Source organism: Gymnogyps californianus, chromosome 20 (genome assembly GCF_018139145.2).
Source record: "Gymnogyps californianus isolate 813 chromosome 20, ASM1813914v2, whole genome shotgun sequence".
Classification (NCBI taxonomy): Eukaryota; Metazoa; Chordata; class Aves; order Accipitriformes; family Cathartidae; genus Gymnogyps; species Gymnogyps californianus.
Window position 1 is genome coordinate 10146630 of NC_059490.1, and position 20879 is coordinate 10167508.

At 46.7% G+C, this 20879-nt stretch overlaps 1 protein-coding gene across 1 annotated transcript; it reads right to left on the reverse strand.

Moving 5' to 3' along the window:
• Window positions 1-8576: 8576 nt before the first annotated feature.
• CHCT1 (CHD1 helical C-terminal domain containing 1) lies at window positions 8577-16217 on the reverse strand. Its single transcript, XM_050909214.1, is given in 6 exon segments — window positions 8577-8623; window positions 8626-8752; window positions 13313-13412; window positions 13905-14080; window positions 15092-15220; window positions 15990-16217. Coding segments are annotated over 6 exon segments (807 nt in total).
• Window positions 16218-20879: the final 4662 nt, after the last annotated feature.

Consider the following 20879-nt stretch of genomic DNA (forward strand, 5'->3'; position numbering starts at 1 on the left):
GAGCCCCTGCCCGCTCTGACTCCAGCAGCCAACTCTGAAACACTAGATGAAGTTAACGAATGATTGGCATTTTATAGCTGCACCGAGCAGGTACCGCTAGCTGAGCAGGTGCTGTTTGGGGCTGGCATTAAAGGGGGAGACCCGTGAGTGGAAATCCAGTGAAATGCATCTTCCGAGTGGTTCTTGAAGGTAAGTAATTTAATCGCACCAGAGTAATTGGATGCAAGTGGTGAGGACAGGTGTCACCTTAAGGAAAATTATTTTAACTATTGTTTAAATTAAACCCTTATTTTATTTTCTGCATAATGTTGTTTGAATCGGTAATTTGTATGTCCTATTTTATGCGAATGCTGCAGTTTGGGAAGAGAGGGAGGAAGGTGATGTCAGGATTCCTCCGCTGTTCTTAGGACTGGGGCTGTTCCGGATGACTTGTTTCGGAAGGGGGAAAGTACACAAAGACTTTAAGAGCTGGCAAGAGGGGAAGGGGAAAGTTGCAGAAAGATATTTGAAAATAAATACATCCCTCAGCTACTTGAAGTAAAACTACTAGTGACTATTTGGCCCCCAACCGTTGTTTGGTCACTTTTATAGCATGATGTTAATTACAACCAGTAAGTGTCTGCCTCGGTATCCTAGTCTTCATATGCACTCTTTACTCTGTATCGATACTTATTGTTTAAGACTTTCTTCTTTTTTGCACACAGTTTTTGTTAAATAATTTTGAAGGGGTTTTGTTGTTGAATTCTAACTTATTAGGACAACGATGTTCTTTTGTAACTTTAAAAATGAAGTTTTTCTTTCAACGTGCTGCAGTCTGAAATTTGCTAAAGGTGCCATTGCGCTGCTTCTCATGGTACAAAAAAAAAAATGCACATTTAACTTGATTTCCTTTTTATAGTCCTACGTATTGGTAGAGTACAAAAAGGAAAATGCAGCGTGCCTAAAACATGATTGAAGCTATTGACAAAAACTTCACTTGACTCGTATGGATCGGATTTGACTTAACAGGCTAGCAGCAAATAGCGTGGGGGAGCTGTTGCCGTTACCAATCTTTAAACGGAGAGCCTTCCCTCTGCTGCCTGTGCAGAAACCGTATTTTATCTAAAGGTCATTGTTTCCCCTTTTTTTTCCCCCCCTTATATTTTACAATAAGAAAATTACCGGCCAAATGTTAGTTGCAGATCTGACTCTCCGTTGCGGGCATTTCCATGTTTGACGCGACTGGCCTGGTGCACGTTGTGTTTCTTGGCCTTGCGAGGATTTCTGTGAGAAGCGGGGAAGAAATTCCCTTTACCTAGAAATAAACTAAACTACGTACGAAAAATTGGCGGCACTGGTAATGCTTTTGTCCCTAAATCTCAGGAACGTTTTAGGCAGTGAAACAGGTTTCCCTTTGGTGATATAAAGGTGCGTGCTCTAGGGTCTTGTTTAACAATATTTCATTGCAATCCTAGGTATCTATAGCATGAGTGGCCTTAGTGAGTTTGTTGAAGTGCACATTTTTTTTTTTCCAAAAGTAAATTTTAAGATGAAAAAGATATATACTATATAAATATATAGAGATATTTAGAAACTTGGTTTGTGGTGCACAAGTTCAGTGTTGGATCGCTAAATAATTGTCGCAGGTACCATATGTGTAACTTTTTTTCTTTTATGTATATTCCTTTATGGGAAGCGATGTTGCCATGGTAACTACAACTTTACAATTTCTTTACTACTTAATGATGTGAATGAACTCTACATTTTATTGAATATTACCAGGTTCAGTACTATTTTTATACTTTATTGAACTACAGGGGATTTTAATTTAATAGCATTTTAAAAAAAGATGTTGCTTGAACTGTATGACTGTATAAATCGAACTACTTACACAAAAACCACCTCTAAACCAGAATCTCTACCTGTAGTGCCACATTCATTTATATGAGAGTATCTTGATCATTACTAGACTTTGAAGACCACCCTACTTGTCGTGTCAAGACTAACGTTTCGTATCCTACTTCTCACAGACTGCAGTGCCCGACATTATTTGTAACCATCAAACCATACTATGTTTGTAACCAGCATTGTGATATTCTGTAATTGTATTGCTAAAATGAAATATTGACCTAATAAATATAGTGTTCCCGCATTTTGAAGTATCTGCATTGAATTCGGTTAAAACTTTGCTCTCGATAAATACCTGCCCTCTCGCTCCCCCTTACCCCGGCCGCATCGTAACGTGTAGAAAAGCAGGTATTTGGCCGTATCCCCTTTTTAAGGGTAAGTTAGAGCCAGGCTAGAGGTTGAGTTGATCAACTCAACGCAGCTTCTGGGGCGCTGGAGCTGGCTTGCAGCGGGTCTGCGTTCGTCGTCTCCTCTGAGCGGTTTTGCCCGTGTTACCTGTGTTCTGGCGGGCGCAGCCCTGGCGTGTGCCCGGGCTGGCTCCTCGGAGGTGGAAGAGAATGGCCCAGCTCCTCGGGGTGAGTTAGCCCCCCGCGCTGTCACCTGCCCCCTCTTCGCGACTCACTGCGCCGTGCTCCCCGGGATGTGAGGACAGTCTGTATTGCTGTTGGTTTAGTTAATTAACTGTACAGAGAGCAGGTCACGCGGTCAGTCTGCGAGTGTGTTCGGTTTATCCAGGTAACTTCAAAACCAGAATAAATATTGGTTGGAAAACTTCTGGTACCATTACTGCCATTATTGCTGGAAGAAGCTGTACAAGGCTGATGTTGTTTGAGCAAGATGATTTGGTTTCCATAAATCTCTGATCATATAGCTTTGGGGGTGCTTTCATTGTAGCTGGCCCCTTCGTTTTGTGTTTGATACTCTTTACTGTATATTGAGTTGTAAATGTGGCTGCCTTTTCACCTAGGATCTCCTGATACTTCAGCAGTTGAATTAAAAAGCAGAAGCACTTAATGAAACTGGGCTGTAGGTTTTGATGGCTTTAGTTTTTCTATTCTATTTATTTAAATGAGAATGTTAGGGCAATGCACTCCCAAAATAGATGAAGTGGTATTTATAGTTCAGTAATTCAGACTGTACTGTGTCAGTGCGGTAATGTCTGTGTGCAAGAATACCTCTAGCTGTTGGTAGTTGACTGCAATGAGATTTTAAAACCAAAGCCAGGCCTGCGCACAGGCAGGAGGAGGCATGGCCTACCCTTTCCGAGGGAGGAGGTGGCACTCAGCAGCGTTGTGAACCTACCACCGGTTTTAAGCTGCAATGTCTTGAGTTGCAAAGAGGAGGTCGTTCTGGCTGTTTCCATGGACCAGACCCGATTTCCAGGCGTGTACTCCCTAATAAGAGAGCGCTTGTATGGGGAGAGGTGCCATAGTTCACTTTGGCTCTGGTTTTTCCCCTTCTCAACTTGTCTTGTTGATAATTCGATTGACCATTTATGCAGATTTATCTGGAAACTTCCCTAAAAGCTCACTGCCGATGGAAGAGCCGCGCGGCTCCCTCCAATCTCCAGCTACGTAAAAGCTGCTGGGAGGGGGCTGTATCCCAGCCGCCCGGCGAGGCCTCAGGAGAAGGAGCAGGCGGGTTTCTGTTCCCTGCGTTCAGGAGTGGATGGGCAGGGTCCAGGCTCTTCTGGTCTACAGAGCAGGTCTGTAGTGAGACTTCGGTGGGGTGGTGGTTCTCGTGTCTTGTGGTGGTGTCCAGAGCCAGGGAAACCCTTTTTCTCCCGAGCCCCCGCGTTTCACTGGGATGAGGCAGTCTGAGAGCATTTCCAGCAGAAGGCAAATGGCACGATGAAGCTCTTTCTGGTTCTTAATGGCACTTCTGGAGGATTTTACCGTTCATACGCTACACGTGCCAGTTGCTCCGCGTTCATCTGGGCACTTGCTGTAATCCTTAATACTCGGATGCTCTTGTGGGTACAAAGTGAAGATGTTAATACCGGCCTTTACGGGCAAATCATAACAGATGCTGGTTGCGAGCTGCGGCAGCAATTGACTGAGCCTGTCGGGTACGTGTGAAGCACGGGAGGGTGGTGAGCCCTCGTTAGCTGTCGGACGTGGATCCTTCCCTGCTTGTTGCTCTTTTTTTTCCCCTGAAGTAGCCACAGGAACACAAAAGTCTCTTGTGCAAGCAAGCAGTCACAGCTCAAAAGCATCTCGTGTGGCTGCCTGTGCACAGGAAGGGTTGGAAATCAGCATTTCGAGGAGCTTTTCTTTTTAAACCATCAGGTTTCTGAGTCGAGTTTGTCTTCAATTTGCCTGTAACCGACCTGTAACCCTCCGGTTGTGTGCTGGGCTCAGGCGGAGGTCTCTCCTCATTGCACAGGTCTGCAATTTCAATTTTCAAAGGAAAAATGCCTTCAAACACCGCTCCAGCTGTTAGGAGGCCGAGTGCAACTGAAAGATGCTGCACCCTGAGGAACCCCGGCGAGGTCTGTGTGCCAGGCTCACCTTTTGTAAGACAAGGATGACTCCAGAGGTGGTGAGGCTGAAGTCCTCAGGGCTGTGGCAGTGCCCTTTGCGGTTGTGGTGCCCGATACGTCGTATCCGTGCGAATTTAAATGGGTGAAAGATGCGAGTCCCCGGGCGTCTGCGGGTGTTCCTGCAACTTTCTCAATTCTTTCTCTTTTCCCCAGGGAAACGTTGATGTTTTGGGAGTGCTGAAGCCAAACTGCCAAGCGCAAACCAACAACAAGGGACTCAGTAAAAAGTCTTATTTGCTTCAGCTGGTATGAAGAAAGAATTAACAACAACCAAACTGCTGCTGCCCAGGTAAAGGTAACCTGCTGTCGAAAACAGAGGTATGAGCTGTCCTGCTGATTTTTGGGGAGTTAACAAATCAAGCTGGGTAAAAGCTGCCTCCCGGTAATGGCTTTCTTCCCCTAGTTAGTCTGAGCAAAGTCCAAACCCCTGACATCAGCAAGGATCGCGCTCTTCCTCATGCCGACAAAATGTAACCACAATTCCCCTAAAACTGGCCTGAGGCGAGCTGCTGGGGGGAGCTGGTTTGTTTCCCCGTGGTTTGGGTTTTCTTTTTCTTTCTTTTTTTTCCTTTTTTTTTTTTTTTTTTTTTTTTTAAAGCATTAAGAGAAATGCTCCCTTGGACTTTCTGAAGCACGGGGAGCTCTTTCTGGCTGGCAGAAAGTCTAGTGCGTCTCTGATGGGGATGGCTCCTGTCCTGGGGACGTCTGTCCCAGGGTGACGGGCTGCCACGAGGCGTCACTGCTGCGGGGCTGCGGCAGTATGAGTTCTGCTTATTCCTGACATCTTTTGTCTCCCACCGAACAAAGTTTCTGCTTCCTATGGCACAAAATGTGTGCTTTACTGTCCTGAACTTAGCCGTCAACAGTGGCCTCTGCTTGCATCTCTTCAGGTTGTGGTTTGGTGGGGGGGAATGGGGTTTTGTGTCTTTTTTTCTTCTTCTTCTTTGGTTCTACATTACACATTGACACTTTATAAAATGCATGAAAATCTTACTTTCCTTAAGAGTCAAAGCCAAGGTTGTGCAACGCTTCCATGAATTCCCTGATGCTCCATTTAAATGGAAAAGAGCAAACAGCCTGAGTTAGGAAATGTGCAGTGAGCGCTACAAGCCGTGGAGTTGTGCAAGTCTGCTGTGGTAGCACTGCTGCCCGCCAGCTTCCAAAATTAAACAGCGGGAAAAAGCAATCCCTGTAATATTGCAGGAGTGGCACCGATGCATCCTGCAGTTCATACCAAAGGTTTTCTCATCGTACATTTAGAGCCGGGACCTCCGAAGGTGAAATCTTTTCTCTTGCCTTTCTTTGCTCACGTCATCTGGTCAGGAAACTCTCTGAGGTTATTTCTGGCAGAGCTCAGTTTTCCTTGAGAGCTTTCCTGTCCCTTCTAAGTCACCTCACGTCCTACTGGAAAAATTGTAGAATAATCCACGTCTTGAGCAGGCTTTAATCTTGCTCACTTTCGTCTTAAACAAGTGTGACGTTTTGAGGGCGTACAGTATTTTTCTGATGCAGCTGCACGCGATACTACACATGGCTTATACAGTGCGCACGCGCGTGTGTGCTATGGAAAAAGCTCAAAACCTTTGACTGAAAGAAATATCCTGTTATTCTAAGAAAACTTGTGTTCTGCTGCTGAACCAGGTCTGCACCACACAAGTGGTTAGGATCCCCCAGTATAGCTGCGTCTCCGCTCTTATGCGCAATGAAACCCAATGCGAGAAGCCGAATCTGTTGCCCGGTGAAGGCAACGCGCGACATCCTCCTTCACAACCTCTCATGAACAATTTTCTGTGTACGCTTGGCAGCGGTGCCTCCGCGGGCAGCACAGCCAGGGACTTTAGTCTCTTGCCAAGGTCTGTGGATGTGATCCAAGATGCCATTTAAAAAGGAAATCTGTTGTCTTGGTTCTAAAAACAGCCTGTGTTATCTGCCCTTCCAAAGGGATCTAGGAAGGATTTTTCTTGCCTGGGTTCAGATCTGAAGACAATAACTAAGCCCCCTACCCAGCCATCTGATTTTTAGTATGTATGAAGGAAGGATCTTTGGGGTTTTTTTTTTACTGGTCAGACTAAAAGGTTTCCGTGCCAAGCTATTGATGTTTCTGATTTTTTCTTAAAACCTGGATTCCACTGTAAATCAAATCTAGCCAAGCCTAAAGCCCAAACCAGCCAGTTTTGTTACTATTTTCTCTTCTCACTATTCCTATCCTGAAGCGTTAGCTCTTAGATGAGTCTCTTCGTGCAGCAGCAGTCGAACAGGGCTACAGCCATCTCGGTCTGGATCAGCGGATGGCAGCTGCTGCATCTGCCGAGAACGCTGATGTGTGTGCGGGCTCATGGCCATTATTTGCCTAGAACAGTTAGAAATGGCAAGTGTATGTGTAAATGTTATGAAACTTTTTTTTTTTTACCAGAATATATTCTGTACGCTGGTCTCTTCCCTTCCTCTTTCGTTCCCTCCTCCCCGGTCGGTACGGCTACCGACCACGTGGAGGGTTTGCATGTGTGTGCATGTATGTTTGAGTAGAAACGAACGGGGAACAGACCCTGCCCTTGTCAGAAGAGGATTTCTGCCATAGCAAGGAAAGGAGCAGCTGCCTGCTTCCTTACAAACGCTGTTCTTCCATTATTGGGGTTTATACAAAAAGAAGGAGGTAGTAAAGGTAGCTCTGATACTTACACATCCTCGATCAAGTCCCGATGCTGGTGCACAGCTGTTAGGAAACTCCAGGATAATAATAAATAAGATCACATGGTTTAAAACAGCATAATTTTCATTTTGCTCGGATCGAAGCTTGTTGCTATGACGCTGCAAGTATTTCAGCATTTTGTGGTTTTGGGAAACCATGGAGACTGTCTTTATTCCCTGCTTTTTGTTCAGGTGATGATACTGTATTGATTGATTTTGGTCTTTCCGTTGACCTCCGAAGTTGTCTGGGAACCTTAAAAACAAGAAACCCACCAAGTGAATGCAAGGTATAACTCCCCTGAGAAGCTGTATCTCCTACCAGAGCTGATACTGGTGTGCCCAAGCTCTCCTCTGGGGGCTTTACTGGGTGGGTTCTGCATATGGTTCAATCCCACCAATATATTGTCACCAGAAATACAGAGCAACACCCGGCTGCTCGTGATGGTTCGCCACCCGGGCTCTCAAGCAACGAACAATCCCAAACCCTCGCTATGTTCATTACATTTCAATTGCACTATTTTTTAGTATTTCACGTGCTTTGTGTCTCTGGTGTGTTTATCCACGTAAGAATTGGTTGAGTGGTATTTTCCCCATTCTTACAGGGGAGCAGACAAGCGGAGGAGGATTGCCTGGAGCCGCACAGCCGGCAGGTTAGTGTGGGACTCCTACTCAGCCTCCCAGATCACGCTGTCTAGCTAGCTCTTGTTTTTTGACTTTTGGTTTATCAATTTGGATTTTAAATGCTCCCTCAGAGCTGTTACATACCAGATTGGACATTTTTAGAGGTAAATAGAGAGACTGGGGAGAAAAGAGATGAAAAGCAAGATGGTTATGAGTGCATGAGAACTCCCACAGGACATGTGATTGCATTTTAGCAGCTTGAAAATAGGCTTATGTGGGACAAATCCTCCTTCCACAGGCAGACGGTGGCACCTGTTTGTGGCAAAGCCGAGCTCGTCAGCAATTGCTTCTAATGTCCCTTTTTCATTCCCCCTTCGGGGTTTGCGTATGCCCGAGTTCTGGCGGGGGTAAACGAGCTGCCAGGGACTCTGGTTAGCAAACACGCCTGCTACAGGTCGGTCTGCATTTTTGCTCCAGAAGACAAGCGTGTGTGGCTTTGCTAGGGTGGGCCCAAAGGCAAACCACAACTATGCTTTGAGCATCCAGATTGCTATGTAAAGATGCACTAATTAATGCCAACTGACGTGGGCCAACAAAGGGATGTCTTCTCCTTCCTTACTACTGCCTTATGCTATAGTAGCTTCTCTTACTGCTGTTTTTCCTACTCCCCTGTCTCTTCTGAGACAGCGGTTCAACCTGCCCGACTCCTCTAGCTCCACATCTTCACCTGCTGATCCTTTTGCAAAAATGCCAAGTGTAGGTGGCTCTACTTGAGCAGGAAAATGCTTTTTCTGCTTGGTGCCAATACGACACCGGCTATGCGAGTACCTCTCATCTGTCATTCTTGCTGCTGGGCGGTGACTTTGCGGGTGTGTTGGCGGTGACTCTTTGACCCAGGTGTTCCTGCAGGTCTCTTGTACCTCTGCAGAGACCCCAGCTGATGTAAAGCTGCTTCAGCTTCCTTTCTTCAAGTCCTGGAACTGAATCTGGGTTTTCTGATGGACAGCATAATTGCTTTAAAAAAAAAAAAAAAAAAAGAACAAAAAAACCAAAACCACTTTTAAAGATATTTATATGAGCAAACACCACACACTGACTCATGCTTGGGCAATAACTCTTGCTTAACCATGGTCCTGTTGGGTGGCAGCAGCAATGAGCTGAGAAATGACTGTACTGTCTGCGTAAATCCTCGCCCTGCAAAGTGTTTGTTCCTTGCGGTTGAGATCCGAGGCTCCATCCCACCCGGCAGCGAGTCCTGCTGGCCTCTGCAAAGCTGTGTTTTCTGGGCTGTCGCTGTTCCCCTGTGCTGACGCCCAGCTCAGCTATTTGTGAAGCCTGGCTCACCCAGGCCAGTCTACCCAAGCACCTAAAATCTGTGTTTTAAAGCAAGAATCCTTCTCGGCACACTAGCGAGAGGACTGTCATTTTTCAGGCGCTTTGGGGAGACGGTCGGTAGCTGACGGTGCTGTTCGGTGGCTGCGTTTCAACCAAGGCTCAAGCGTGTGTAATGGGACGTGGGTGCTGCTCGGCCCCCCTCTGCCCCGGGCGGGGGGTGCTGCGGGTGGGGGGTGCTGCCGCTGGATGTCACTGTCGCTTTATGGCCCTCTGTGCACTGGGAGGGTGGCTGGGGTTAAACCACGCCAGCCCTTTTTGGCACCCGGCGTGGGGCTCGAAGGGTTCGAGATGATGACAGGTTTGTTTGGAATGTGCTAGATCGAGTTTATAGCTGTTATTGCTGTTGAGCTATTACTTGGCAGGCTCCTGTGCTTGCCACGGGGCTTGCCTGCCTTACTGTATACTAGAGTCTAGTGCTCGTTCGTGGCTGCTTTTTGCTTTCGCCGCTTGCTGTGCCTGGGAGCATTTTGATAACAGCAGTGGCGATGCGCCTGGGCTGGCAGATGGCCAGGGCATCGCTGCTGCTTCTGTGCTGCTGTACTGGACGGGCTGGAACTCCAGGGTGAACTGGGTTTGAAGGGACTGTGACCTGTGGATGAGTCCACGCGGGAGCAGGACACCTCAAAGCGTGTGGCCGTGGATAAGCCCGTGACAGAGCAGGTACACCCCTGGAGGGACTGCAGCCACGGGTAAGGCCGTGTTGGAGCAGGTTTACTTCTGAGGGGACGGTGGCTGTGGGTAAGGCCACACTGGAGCAGGCACACCTCAAAGCGACTGTGGCGGTGGGTAAGTCTATGCCGCAGCAGGTATACCCCTGAAGAGACTGTGGCTCATAGATAAGGCTCTGCTTGGAGCAGGTACAACCCAAAGGGACTGCAGTCTGTGGATAAGTCCAAGCTGGAGCAGGGTGAAGGGGAGGAGTTCTTTGCCATGTTAAACCTGATGGTCCGGTCCAAAGGGACCAGGGGTGGAGATTGTAATGGAAATACCTTTAAATTGTTGTAACCTGGGATTTGAGTTTCATGTTAAAGGAATTACTCTAGCAGGAACCACCTGAACCAATGGAGGACACACCTTATAAGAAGCAGTGCAAGTGCAGCAGTGACCCAGCCTGGGCTGGGTTTGGTGCCCCATAACTCCACACAACACACCACCTCTCCTGTCCTGAGTGACCACCATAACAGATGGAGCCCAAAGTCATGGACTAAATGAACTCAATGGACATTTTGTGGACATTTATGGACATTTTACAGACATTTCACAGGGGCGGTCCATAGACTAAGGGAATGATCTCTCTCTATATATATATATCTCAAAGGACAGGAAAAGGTGATGGTGATTAATTGGGATGTATTGGAAAGTATAGGACCTGATCACAACTTAAATGGTATAGAATAAGGGGTGGATACTGTCCTGGTTTTGACTGGGATAGAGTTAATTTTCTTCATGGTAGCTGGTATGGGGCTATGTTTTGGATTTGTGCTGGAAACAGTGTTGATAATTCAGGGATGTTTTCGTTATTGCTGAGCAGTGCTTACACAGAGTCGAGGCCTTTTCTGCTTCTCACTCCACCAGCGAGGAGGCTGGGGGTGCATAGGAAGCCGGGAGGGGACACAGCTGGGACAGCTGACCCCAACTGACCAAAGGGATATTCCATACCATAGGACGTCATGCTCAGCATATAAAGCTGGGGGAAGAAGAAGGAAGGGGGGGACACGTTCGGAGTGATGGCATTTGTCTTCCCAAGTAACTGTTAGGAGTGATGGAGCCCTGCCTTCCTGGAGATGGCTGAACACCTGCCTGCCCATGGGAAGTGGTGAATGAATTCCTTGTTTTGCTTTGCTTGCACACATGGCTTTTGCTTTACCTATTAAACTGTCTTGACCTCAACCCACAGGTTTTCTCACTTCTACTCTTCCGATTCTCTCCCCCATCCCACTGGGGGGGGAGTGAGCAAGCGGCTGTGTGGGGCTCCGTTGCTGGCTGGGGTTAAACCACGACAACCTCAGCCCAGAAGACTCACTTCTTTACTCTCTCAGACTGAGACGTGGGGCTGATTTGTACAGCTTTCAGCAGTGTACAGGAGCCAGCAGATTGCAAAGGAAAATGATGCTCTGTTCTAGCTCTAAGCTGAGAAGTGGGTCTGGTCTGGTATTTTCAGTAAGTCTAAAAACAGAGAGTTGGGACCAGTGTTTAAATTCAGATGTGGGGTTTTTTTTTTAATTTAAAGAAAAAAAAAAAAAGGCCTAAAAGTGCAAATGTGAGGGAAGGGGTTGTAGATCCCTAATTTTAAGATGACTGATGAGCAAGGCTAGTGGATAGCTGCTTGCTAGCCTCTCTCCTTTAACAAAACTCACAAAATTATCAAACTAATATGCTAACAACCTCAATCGCTTACTAATTACATATTGATTCTGTATTTTTATGCTCACTGATCTAAATAACGAGGCATTTCCAAATAATCTATTTCTGTTGCGTCGAGCGTGCCGGTCCCCCCCAGATCCGCAGCCTGTTGTTTATGCTCTAGCAGGGAGCCGACTGCTGTTCCCTTCCCACAAAGGGCAAAGATGCTTATTTTTCTCCCACTTGTCTTGCATAACAAAAGGCATTTGTCAACCGTTACATAACGGCAGAATTTGTCGCTTCTTTTGTCGGCCTTTTTGGAGTCAGCCTCGTCCCCGGCGCCGCGCAGCCGTAGCCGGCAGGCTCTTGCTGGCTGCAGGTTGGTGCATGCTCCTTGGCACGCGATGCATCCCAATAGTGCACGACGCAGTGTGACTCATGCATTCAGGTTTTGCCTTTTTTTTTTTTCCTTCTCCTTTTTTAATCTCCCCCCCTGCTTCTTGGAAAGGAGGATGTGCAATTGTGCGTGTTGGTTGTGTATTTTATTTAGGGGAGCAAAAGGATGGGAAGGCATTTGGGGGGGTTATTTGTTTTTTAATACTTGTTCTGAGGTGGCTATGGGGAGCCACCCTCAGCCACGTGCCCTGCGGGAGCAGCAGGGCTTGTCCTTAGCCGAGGTCATGTCCTCGGCTCGGCTGAGCCTCCGAGAAGGGCCGTGCTGGAAATGGAGCTCGATTCACCCTCCACAGCACTCGCAAGTTTAAGAGAGCAAGAATGCCTGTCGCTGCCCGCCTCCCAGAGCTGCCAGTTGCTTTTTTTTAATATCTCCCAACTAATCTCAGGCGTCTCACGCCAGCAACAGGAATTTGTGTTTGGGGGTTTTTTTGTTACAATAAGTTTGATTTCTCCGTTGTTGGAATATCTTTTTGGAGTCTTAAAAATAAAGAAATGGTTTTGCTTCTTTGTAAACTAAAAACAAAAACCACGTGGCCGGCTTCCCCCTTTCTCTCTCACTGGAGGACAGAGCTGTTTACCTGTAGCCTCAAACTTATTTATGGCCTTGTCACTGCCAGCTATCAGATGACCGCAGTTCCCTTTTTAATACTAAGCAAGCAGTGTCCCAGTAACCCAACAAGGTCTCCTCTGCCGCCGTTTTCTGATTTACTCAAAACAATTTCCTAGTTGACTTTTTTAATTGTAGATATGTTTTTAATTATTTTTTAATAAACTTCTTAAAGTATGTGTTTCTTGTGGACTTTTGAACTTCCTGGTGTACTCAGCCTTTGCTCAGGAGATATGTTTATGGTTGGCTATGAGTGTGCTTAAATGGGTTAACCCTTCAGAGTCGGTGTTCTTGGCAAGCTGTTCATTACAGTTCCCTTGTGTAGCTGATGCTCAGGCACAGAAATCAGCTTTGGCAAACACAGGCTTTACCTGAATTAATTGCTTGTTTCAAAGTTTAACTCCTATATTATCAGATAAAACTATGATTCAGATTTGGTCTGTAAAGCATGACTGGAAACACGGGATCAGCAAATGGCTCCAAAAATTGTAAACCACGGTGCTGGGGACACCAGCTCAGCTTCCCAGAGCTAGCCAGGGAAAGCTACTGGTGGCTGCGATAGCTCAGTGCCCGTGTTATGGTAGGAACTGGCAATATCCGCAGAAATGCCTGCGGAATCTGCAGGGTTTGTGGCCTTTTGATAAACAGACTTCTCAGTAGCAGGCTTCTCCTTTGACATGGATCAACCCGTGTAAGCAGCATGGTACGGTTATGCCCTTAAAGTTAGTACAGCAGGAACACCTTACGGGGTATTGACTTTCCTGTTTGCTTACCAGAAACTTATCCATTTGGTTGTTCTTGATGTACTTATGCAGCTTCTGCAGTTGCTTTGCATCCATCTCTGAGAAGAGGGAGACAAATCGCCAGAACATCCTTCGGAAAAGAAAGACACGTGGATTGTGTGTGTAAGTACAAACTTCATCTTCCTCATTCTGCTCCCTAGTTCTGGCTTGGCGAGTGTAACCACTGACATACCCTTTGCACAGCTTTTTTCTCCTCCCCCCTCAAAGCTTATAAAAGCTTATAAAATTTTAAAGAACTGCTCTTCCCTAAGCGTGGGAAGGGTTATCCATTGACTCAGGTGGCTATGTAGGAGCCCCTTTACTAGTAAAGGGTTGTTGCTGATGGGCAGCACATTGAAAATGGCCTTGTGCTGGGCGTGACTAGGTACCACATGGCCTCTGCTAAGATTACCTGCAAGATCTGTGAGTATTTGGCAAGTCAGAGCAAGCTATACACGTCTCCTGGAGATACCCAACTTGATTTCCAGTGCCTGGAAATGTAGGGCCATAGTACGTGTCTAAATGTCTGCTGGGAGCATCGGCGGTGCGGTACCACCGGTGCCGGGTAAGAGGAGACCCTTACTTCTGCCAGTGCTTGACTTCCGAGGCTCTGCAGTACCGCTGGAGAAACAGATCGATGCGGTCCCCAATGATGGTCAAACTTTTCTTCATGTACTTCAGTTTTTTCTCTGTGGGGAGGTGCTGGGGCAAATGCAGTTTCCTAAGTGACTTCTTAAAGGGTCTCAAAAGCTCCTTGCACTGTAAAGAAAAAAAGTGTTGGCATAGGTGTTCAGCACTTTAAATCCAGGTCTCAGGCATTCCTTTTCACTAAATAAACTGATTAAATAGCTGGTTGGGAAGCCCTGGGGGAGCATTATGTTTTGATAAGCGTCTCCTGTGTGGACATGGGGGAGCTGACGTAGGTCTTCAGCAGGACCTCTGTCAGGCACTCCCATCACTCTGCAGGAGTCGCTCCTGCACATCCCAAGGTTGGGGACACCCTGGGCGAAGCATGTCGAAGGTGACATGAAAAGGGAATTGAGGGATTTCCAAGACTGGGAATTCCTTTTTAACATCGTAGGGCGAAAGGTATACATTTCAGGCTACAAAACAGCTGCTGTTCTGCAGGGAGGGGGAAAGGGAACTGCTTTACTCCTTTTCTCATGCTGCTTCTTCCTGTGGCCAAATCTGGGATGTGTTGCAAACATTCGCACGTGACGCAAGAGCAAATGCTGCGTCTGGATGCCCTTCCTTTTGTCCGTGTTTTTTTGTCTGTTACGTGCACTGGGCTGTGACTGGGGCTGCGTGTGGTTATGCCATGATACACCAGGAACGGGAAGGTCGTGTCCCAGCGCGAGACGGAGCTTTGTGGCTGTGATGTAAGTGATGCAGAGGAACCAAACCGCCATAGCCAGGGAGCACATGGCATCATGTGAAATGGTGATGTAGCAGTACATGTCTCGAAAAACTGAACAGTGTATTTGAAATGTGATTATTTTGTTGTTGTCTTGGGTTTTGTGGTTCTGTGGGTTGGTTTTGGTTTGTTTTTTCTTTTTTTTTTTTTTTAAACTAAACGTGTGATGTCCAGGTGACTGGAAAACAATGATGAGATAAAAACTTTCAGACATGGAAGAAAGCTACAGGATGAAATGTCTTGTCCTGCTTTTTTACTCCCTCTGCCAAACTCCTGGGTTTTATTTGCTCCCTCTCTCTCGAGAACCTGAGATGCCACTGACCTTTGCTACTGCTAAATTCTATTCAGTATCTCACAATTTTAAAGGTGTCCTGATCGAGGCCGTCCGCACAGCAGATGAGCAGGGTCTTGCATGGTGGAGCACTCTCACTGCCCGCTACAAAGGCTGCGTCCTTCACTGTGCCAGCCAGATCCTTCTCTGTGGTCTACAAATTGCCAAAGTCGTAGGTTAGTCTTCCAGTTCATGCAGATCTTGCATCCTCTCTTTTTAAAAAAACTGCCAAGGACAAACCCTGTCCTAAGGCTCAGAAGCATTTCTCTTCCTGCCAGATTATTTCAGATTGAGTTTTCAGAGGTGCTTAATGAAGCTAGGTATTCAATTATAATTAAAAGTCCATAAGAATTAGGTGCCTACTTGAAGTCCCTTTTGGAAATCCTACCTCTAATAAATTGCAAGGTAAACAATGGCCACTCGTTCCTAATGGCATTAATCAAATACAGGCTGGCAGTCACTTGTTAAGTGGAAATATGTGGTTACAATGGGCTCATTGTAATGCCACGCTGCTCCATCTGCAGCTTTTATTGATGGCAAAGGTACCGTGGCTGACCTGCTGCAAAGCCAGATCGAAAACAAAATCCTCAGCCACTGAACTTGCACCTCCCTGGTCTGGGGAGGGGGATATTTTCTCTTGCAAAGGGCAATGGCTGTTTTCCCTGTGTCAACATTTGTGTAGGTAACTCCTCCACTCATCTTTTGGAAAGCAACACATATAACTGACTTAAACACAAGCTTATGTTGCCTTTTAAAACATGCTGAAGTGTGTAGGAAGAGAAGTTCTTTCCTCTCTGGCATGCTCTGCTCCCTTGGAAGATTACTTCTCTGCAAATTTGAACCTAAACCACATTTCAGAGGTGAAATTGAAGCTGGACTCTGCTTTGCTCTCGCTACGTGCCGATCTCCCTGCCCGTGCTCACCTGGCCGGCTGTGCCGTCCCCGCTGCCATCCCTTGCCCTGGCTCCGTCCACTTCATCCTTAAAGTCCATCTCCTCCACGGGACACAGACCCCCTCTCCCTTCCCCGGGGCCTTTCTTGCGCCAGGTAGGAAGGGAAAACTGCCACGGAGCTGTGTTTGGACCAAAATGTGCTGGGGTGACCAAGGTGATCGGGGTGCCTGGACACCGGTTCTGAGTTCCGCCAACCATGGAGACTGCTGGGGCCCTCCAGCCCCACAACGCTGCGGCCCTCTGGGGCAGAGTCACCTCTCCCCATCAGTTTTGCCGTTGATTTGTGGTCCTGAAGCAATAGGCAGAAACCCCTGGATTTTCCCCTTGCTGGTGGCGGTCAGGCTGTTCAATGCTGTCAACGGCTCCTGTGGGCCATGGGAGGGAAATGTCCCTTGCTTTGCTTTGTTTGCACCTATGGAAGCTTGGTGGAGTCTCTGGGGCTCTTGGTTGGTGCTGGCTTTGCACCTGCAGTGAGTCCAGCACCTGTAACTGCATCAGTCTGGATTATTTTGGCCTCTGAAGGTGGTGCAAAGTGCAGCTCTTTCTGAGTTACACATGCGGCTGTGTGTGCTGCGTTGGCTATCTGCGAGCGTGGGTGCAGCTCCTGGTGTGAGCAATCACAATTTGCCTCTACGGCTTGTGCACCAGCAAGTTCAAGATGGGCCTTCCTCCGACTCTCCCACTGTAGCTGCTGAGCTGTGCTGTGGGGAAGGACCGGCCCCGAGGCAGGGGCCAGAGAGCCTGGCTCACGTGGGGCTGGGGATGATCTCTGAAACGGAGGCAGTCCTGTTTGACAGGGAACAGAGGTGCAACTAGGAAAAGGTGTTTTTCAGGGAGCTGGTTGGAGTTGAGACCTCAATTCCCATCACAGTGTAATGGAATTCCAGGGTTACCTCCTTCACAGGTGGCGGTGAAAGCCAACAGCAGTGAGATCTCACTCTCCCGGGTAACATCTCTTTTAAAGCTCTCCCTTTTAGAAAGAATAAATTGCACTTGCCCAGGAAGAAGCCTGGAAAGGCTTGGAGTTCAAGTGACTTTGTTTTGGAAATTTACTTCAAGACGAAATGCTTTCACAAAGTAAAACATGTCGGGCTGCTGTCATGCCCTGACCAGTCAGACAAGTGCAATTGTTTTGTCCCTTGGACAATTGGTGTAACTGCTGCAGCTCTGAGTCAGCTGTGCTCCTGTGCCAGGTCGCTTCTGGCACCGGGAGTCTTCTCGAGGGCTGTACAAAGGCCCCCTCTCGCTGAGGGCCCCCCGGGCACGGCTGTGCGGAAGGACCGGCACTGCTCTTGGCAGAAGTTCGGACGCTTTCGGTCAAGCGTTTCTTTGTGCATCCAGCGATGCTGAGCACCCGCTGAGCCAAATGCCTGGTGCAGGTAGTAGCCTTGGGAAAGTACCTATCGATGGGTCTTGAAACAGAGGCAGGTTTTTGTTTTCAGGCTGTCTCAGGGAAGTTTGGCCTTTACCCGTGATTGAATTCAATAATGACAAAAATCCATTAAGACAAGCCCTCCCCGTAAGATGTTTGCGGCATTTTCCCTCCCTGTGTCTGCTTTCTTCCTCCCCCACGTCTGAAATTTTGCTGTCAGCTCTCTGACGCAGGAGCCTTACACAGGCTGGTGCTGAGCAGATGCAAAGACAATTACCTTCTAACGCTTTGCAGTTGGGTTTGCTTTGACTGTCTGAGGTGTGTTAAAACTTGTTTAACCTATACTAGGATTTTACGGTATGTTATATATTACTTAACAGAAGGTAAGCTATGCAGAGTGAAGCAGTGGTGATAGCACGGGTAAGTGTACCTATGCTGCTTCAGCCTGGTTGTTGTGAGGACTATGTTAGAGGTGGTTTGGTTGAAGGGGATGTTGAAAATGCAGCTGGCTTCTTAATGCCTGTTACCAACCGCCCTCTTGCTGCCTGCAATCGTGACATCTGTCCCCAGTGTGGCAGGCAGGTCCTCTCCTTTCACCTCCAAAGGTTTAAACCAAGAAGTTGCCAGCTTATGTCCTCACCTCTCAAGTCAGGGTATCAAAGGGTAGCACGTGCCTGGCTAACAGGAGTACAAGAGAAATGACGCTTCTTCAGCACAAGCTTTCACACGCATTAGCAGCTAGATTAAAAGCCATTTAGGAGCTCTAGGGACATACGCTAGTTGTTAGCATAGGCATAACCCATATTTGCATGGTCATATCTGTGTCCGTGTGAGATTACAGTTTCCACGTAGCATGTGACTACAGCATGGAGTGGCTCTCTTGGCTTATCATGTGTACACTTCACTGTTTCAGAGGATGGAGAAGGCCTTGAGTTCCCCTTGAAAAGCCCAGTCTTTGTTCTTCTACCTTTCAGTGTACACTGCACTCAGAGCTCAGCCAAAGCCACGAATATACAAGCAGGAGGTACAGATGGACTTCCCTGGCCAGCCTTCATCTGAGGATCTCGCTGTATTTAGGAGTTGTCCATTAATCTGGTTCGCAGCGGAGCAGTGATCTTAGTAGTCTTTTCTGGCATTACTTGGTACAGTGGCAGAGCAGGAGACTAGACAGCTGAGGTTTGCCTTTGAAAAGGCATTTGAAAAAATGCCTTTTTTCACTGTTGAACTGTACAATAATGTTGAAAGCTGTACTCTGACCACTGAAGCTACAAACCTTCCCTGCCTCTTTAATTTTTTTGGTAGCACTGAGTCAGATTTCAGTTCATTTTATTCATCATGTAAGGTCTTGTGGATGAGTCCGCTCCTGCGAGATCAGGCATGAGACATGCCTTTGAGTCCTCAGAAGTCTGTGGTTGTATCCCTTCCCCCTGCCCCTCTGGAAGACAACATTACTTTCTCCTTTGAAGCCTATCATGTCAGAAGATGGCATAACCCAGACCACATCTATGTAAATCGGATTATATTGCCTACTTAAGGGCAGGAATCCTTTGAAACAATGTTCTAATTGGATGGGGAAAAGTCAGGAGTACAAACAGATTATGCATCTCATATTACTCCCTGTGAAGGAAAGGGAGCCTGAGTGCCAGTCAAACACAAGGTGCCGTAACAGTGCACCTTAGGGAAAACTTCTCCTTTTCCCCTGACAGGTCTTCTGTGAAGATTAATTTCTATTATTTGAGTGTCTTAGTCTTCCAGGAGCTGTGCAAGTGCAAACATTAACCAACTTCTCTAGTACAGCAGCTCTTCCAGTGCAAGAGGAGGCATATAGCCAAGAAGGAAACAGTTGTGAAGACGCTCTGTTTATGCTGCTGTTTGTTATTTGCTGGTTTAGGCGGATTTAGCATGAATACCATGTGTGATGTGATGCGTCAGGTTGCATATAATATATGCAGGCATCTGATGCAATATTTATTTACTGGTAGGTCACAGGGAAGGAGAGCTGATAAACGCAGATAAATACACAGGTACTTTACATTATACTTAAACCAACTGCATGTACACGTGGTTTAGTTAAACATAAAAACCAAAGATCATCGCCAGAGGTATTGCAATGTAATACTAAATAGGAATTGTAATGAAGAAAATGTTTTTTAGTAACCTGTTCTTGCCAGGAGGGTGGTGAACACTTCATTTCATAGAGTGATTAATGATACTCGGCACAACTGCTCAGACTGTAGGGGCGGAGGCTTTGCTAATTGGATCTGGAAATTCCTTTGCTGGTGCTTAAGGATGATGAAAGCTTTCACAGCCAACTGCAGACCTGTCTTCTCCCTGCAGTTGGATGCCAATAAATACAGCTCAAGTTAATAAATCTTGTATTAGGGGAAGAGATCTGAAAGAGAATTTGGGCCTAGTTATTGTTTCTACGTGGCATTATTAGAGGCATCTTAATATACCATAGGGGTCCCTTTTGGTAAGTGTTGGGAGTCGCTCATTTAACCACTTGTTTGAATTAATGTGGTGAAGAACCCAAACACGATTTGTGACCAGTGGTGTGTAGAAGCCATAAACACATCTGCATCTCTTTTATCCATTTCTTGCAAAAGGTATTCCTATACTGGAAGAAACAGCTAGCCAAATCTTCCTCAGTGCCCAAAGCTACTAGTGACTAACCTCACGTGCTGGACACCTCCTTGACAATAGATGTATCTTGAGGTGTTCCTACATTATTTTATGCTTCAACAGTTTTGTAGATGTTTGTCTTTAGCTTTTCAGCCAGCTGTTAGTGACCTTATTAATGGTGTTTGCTAATGTCATATAACTATTTTTCAAGCTGCTTGAAGTCCTCAGGAACTGAAAGACCATTATCAGCTTCCTCCATACTTTGCAACTTGCAGCCTGTGAGACATAGGATAGTTAAAGGCTTTCCTTCTTATTGTGCTTCATAAGTTTTCAGGTTTTTATGCAAATTGAAATAGGCATTGTTAATGAGATGCTAATAAGCCCATCCCTTTGGTGCTGCTTATAGAATCAAATCTATAACAAGTTGGGTCTCTCTTAATATTGAAAACAATTTAACTTCTTTTGTTAATCTTTTGGATCATGTAATACGAACTGCCCTAGGTGATATCTGCCTTGCTCACTTCCCCTCCCTAACAAATTCACCCACCATCTTAGCAATGAATCAGAGAAACCTGGAAAATGATGAGACTGGTACGCCTGTGCCAAAAGGTCAGCTCTGCCTGGGGAATGTGGCAGGGGTTTGCATGGGATTAGCAAGATGTGCAGAGAGGCACTGAATATATAAGCCAAATAGGAGCCCACAATGTGGAGGTAGGGAGCAAAAAAATAGAAATGAGGGAGAACTAAGCACTGCTTGGGAGGGAAGAGAGGGCTTGAAAAGCGACAGCAGGGGAGAAAGGTGGGCATAAGCAGGTGGGAAACCCAGTTGCTCTGGGAGCCAGGGAAAGCGCTTTCCTAGTCTCAAA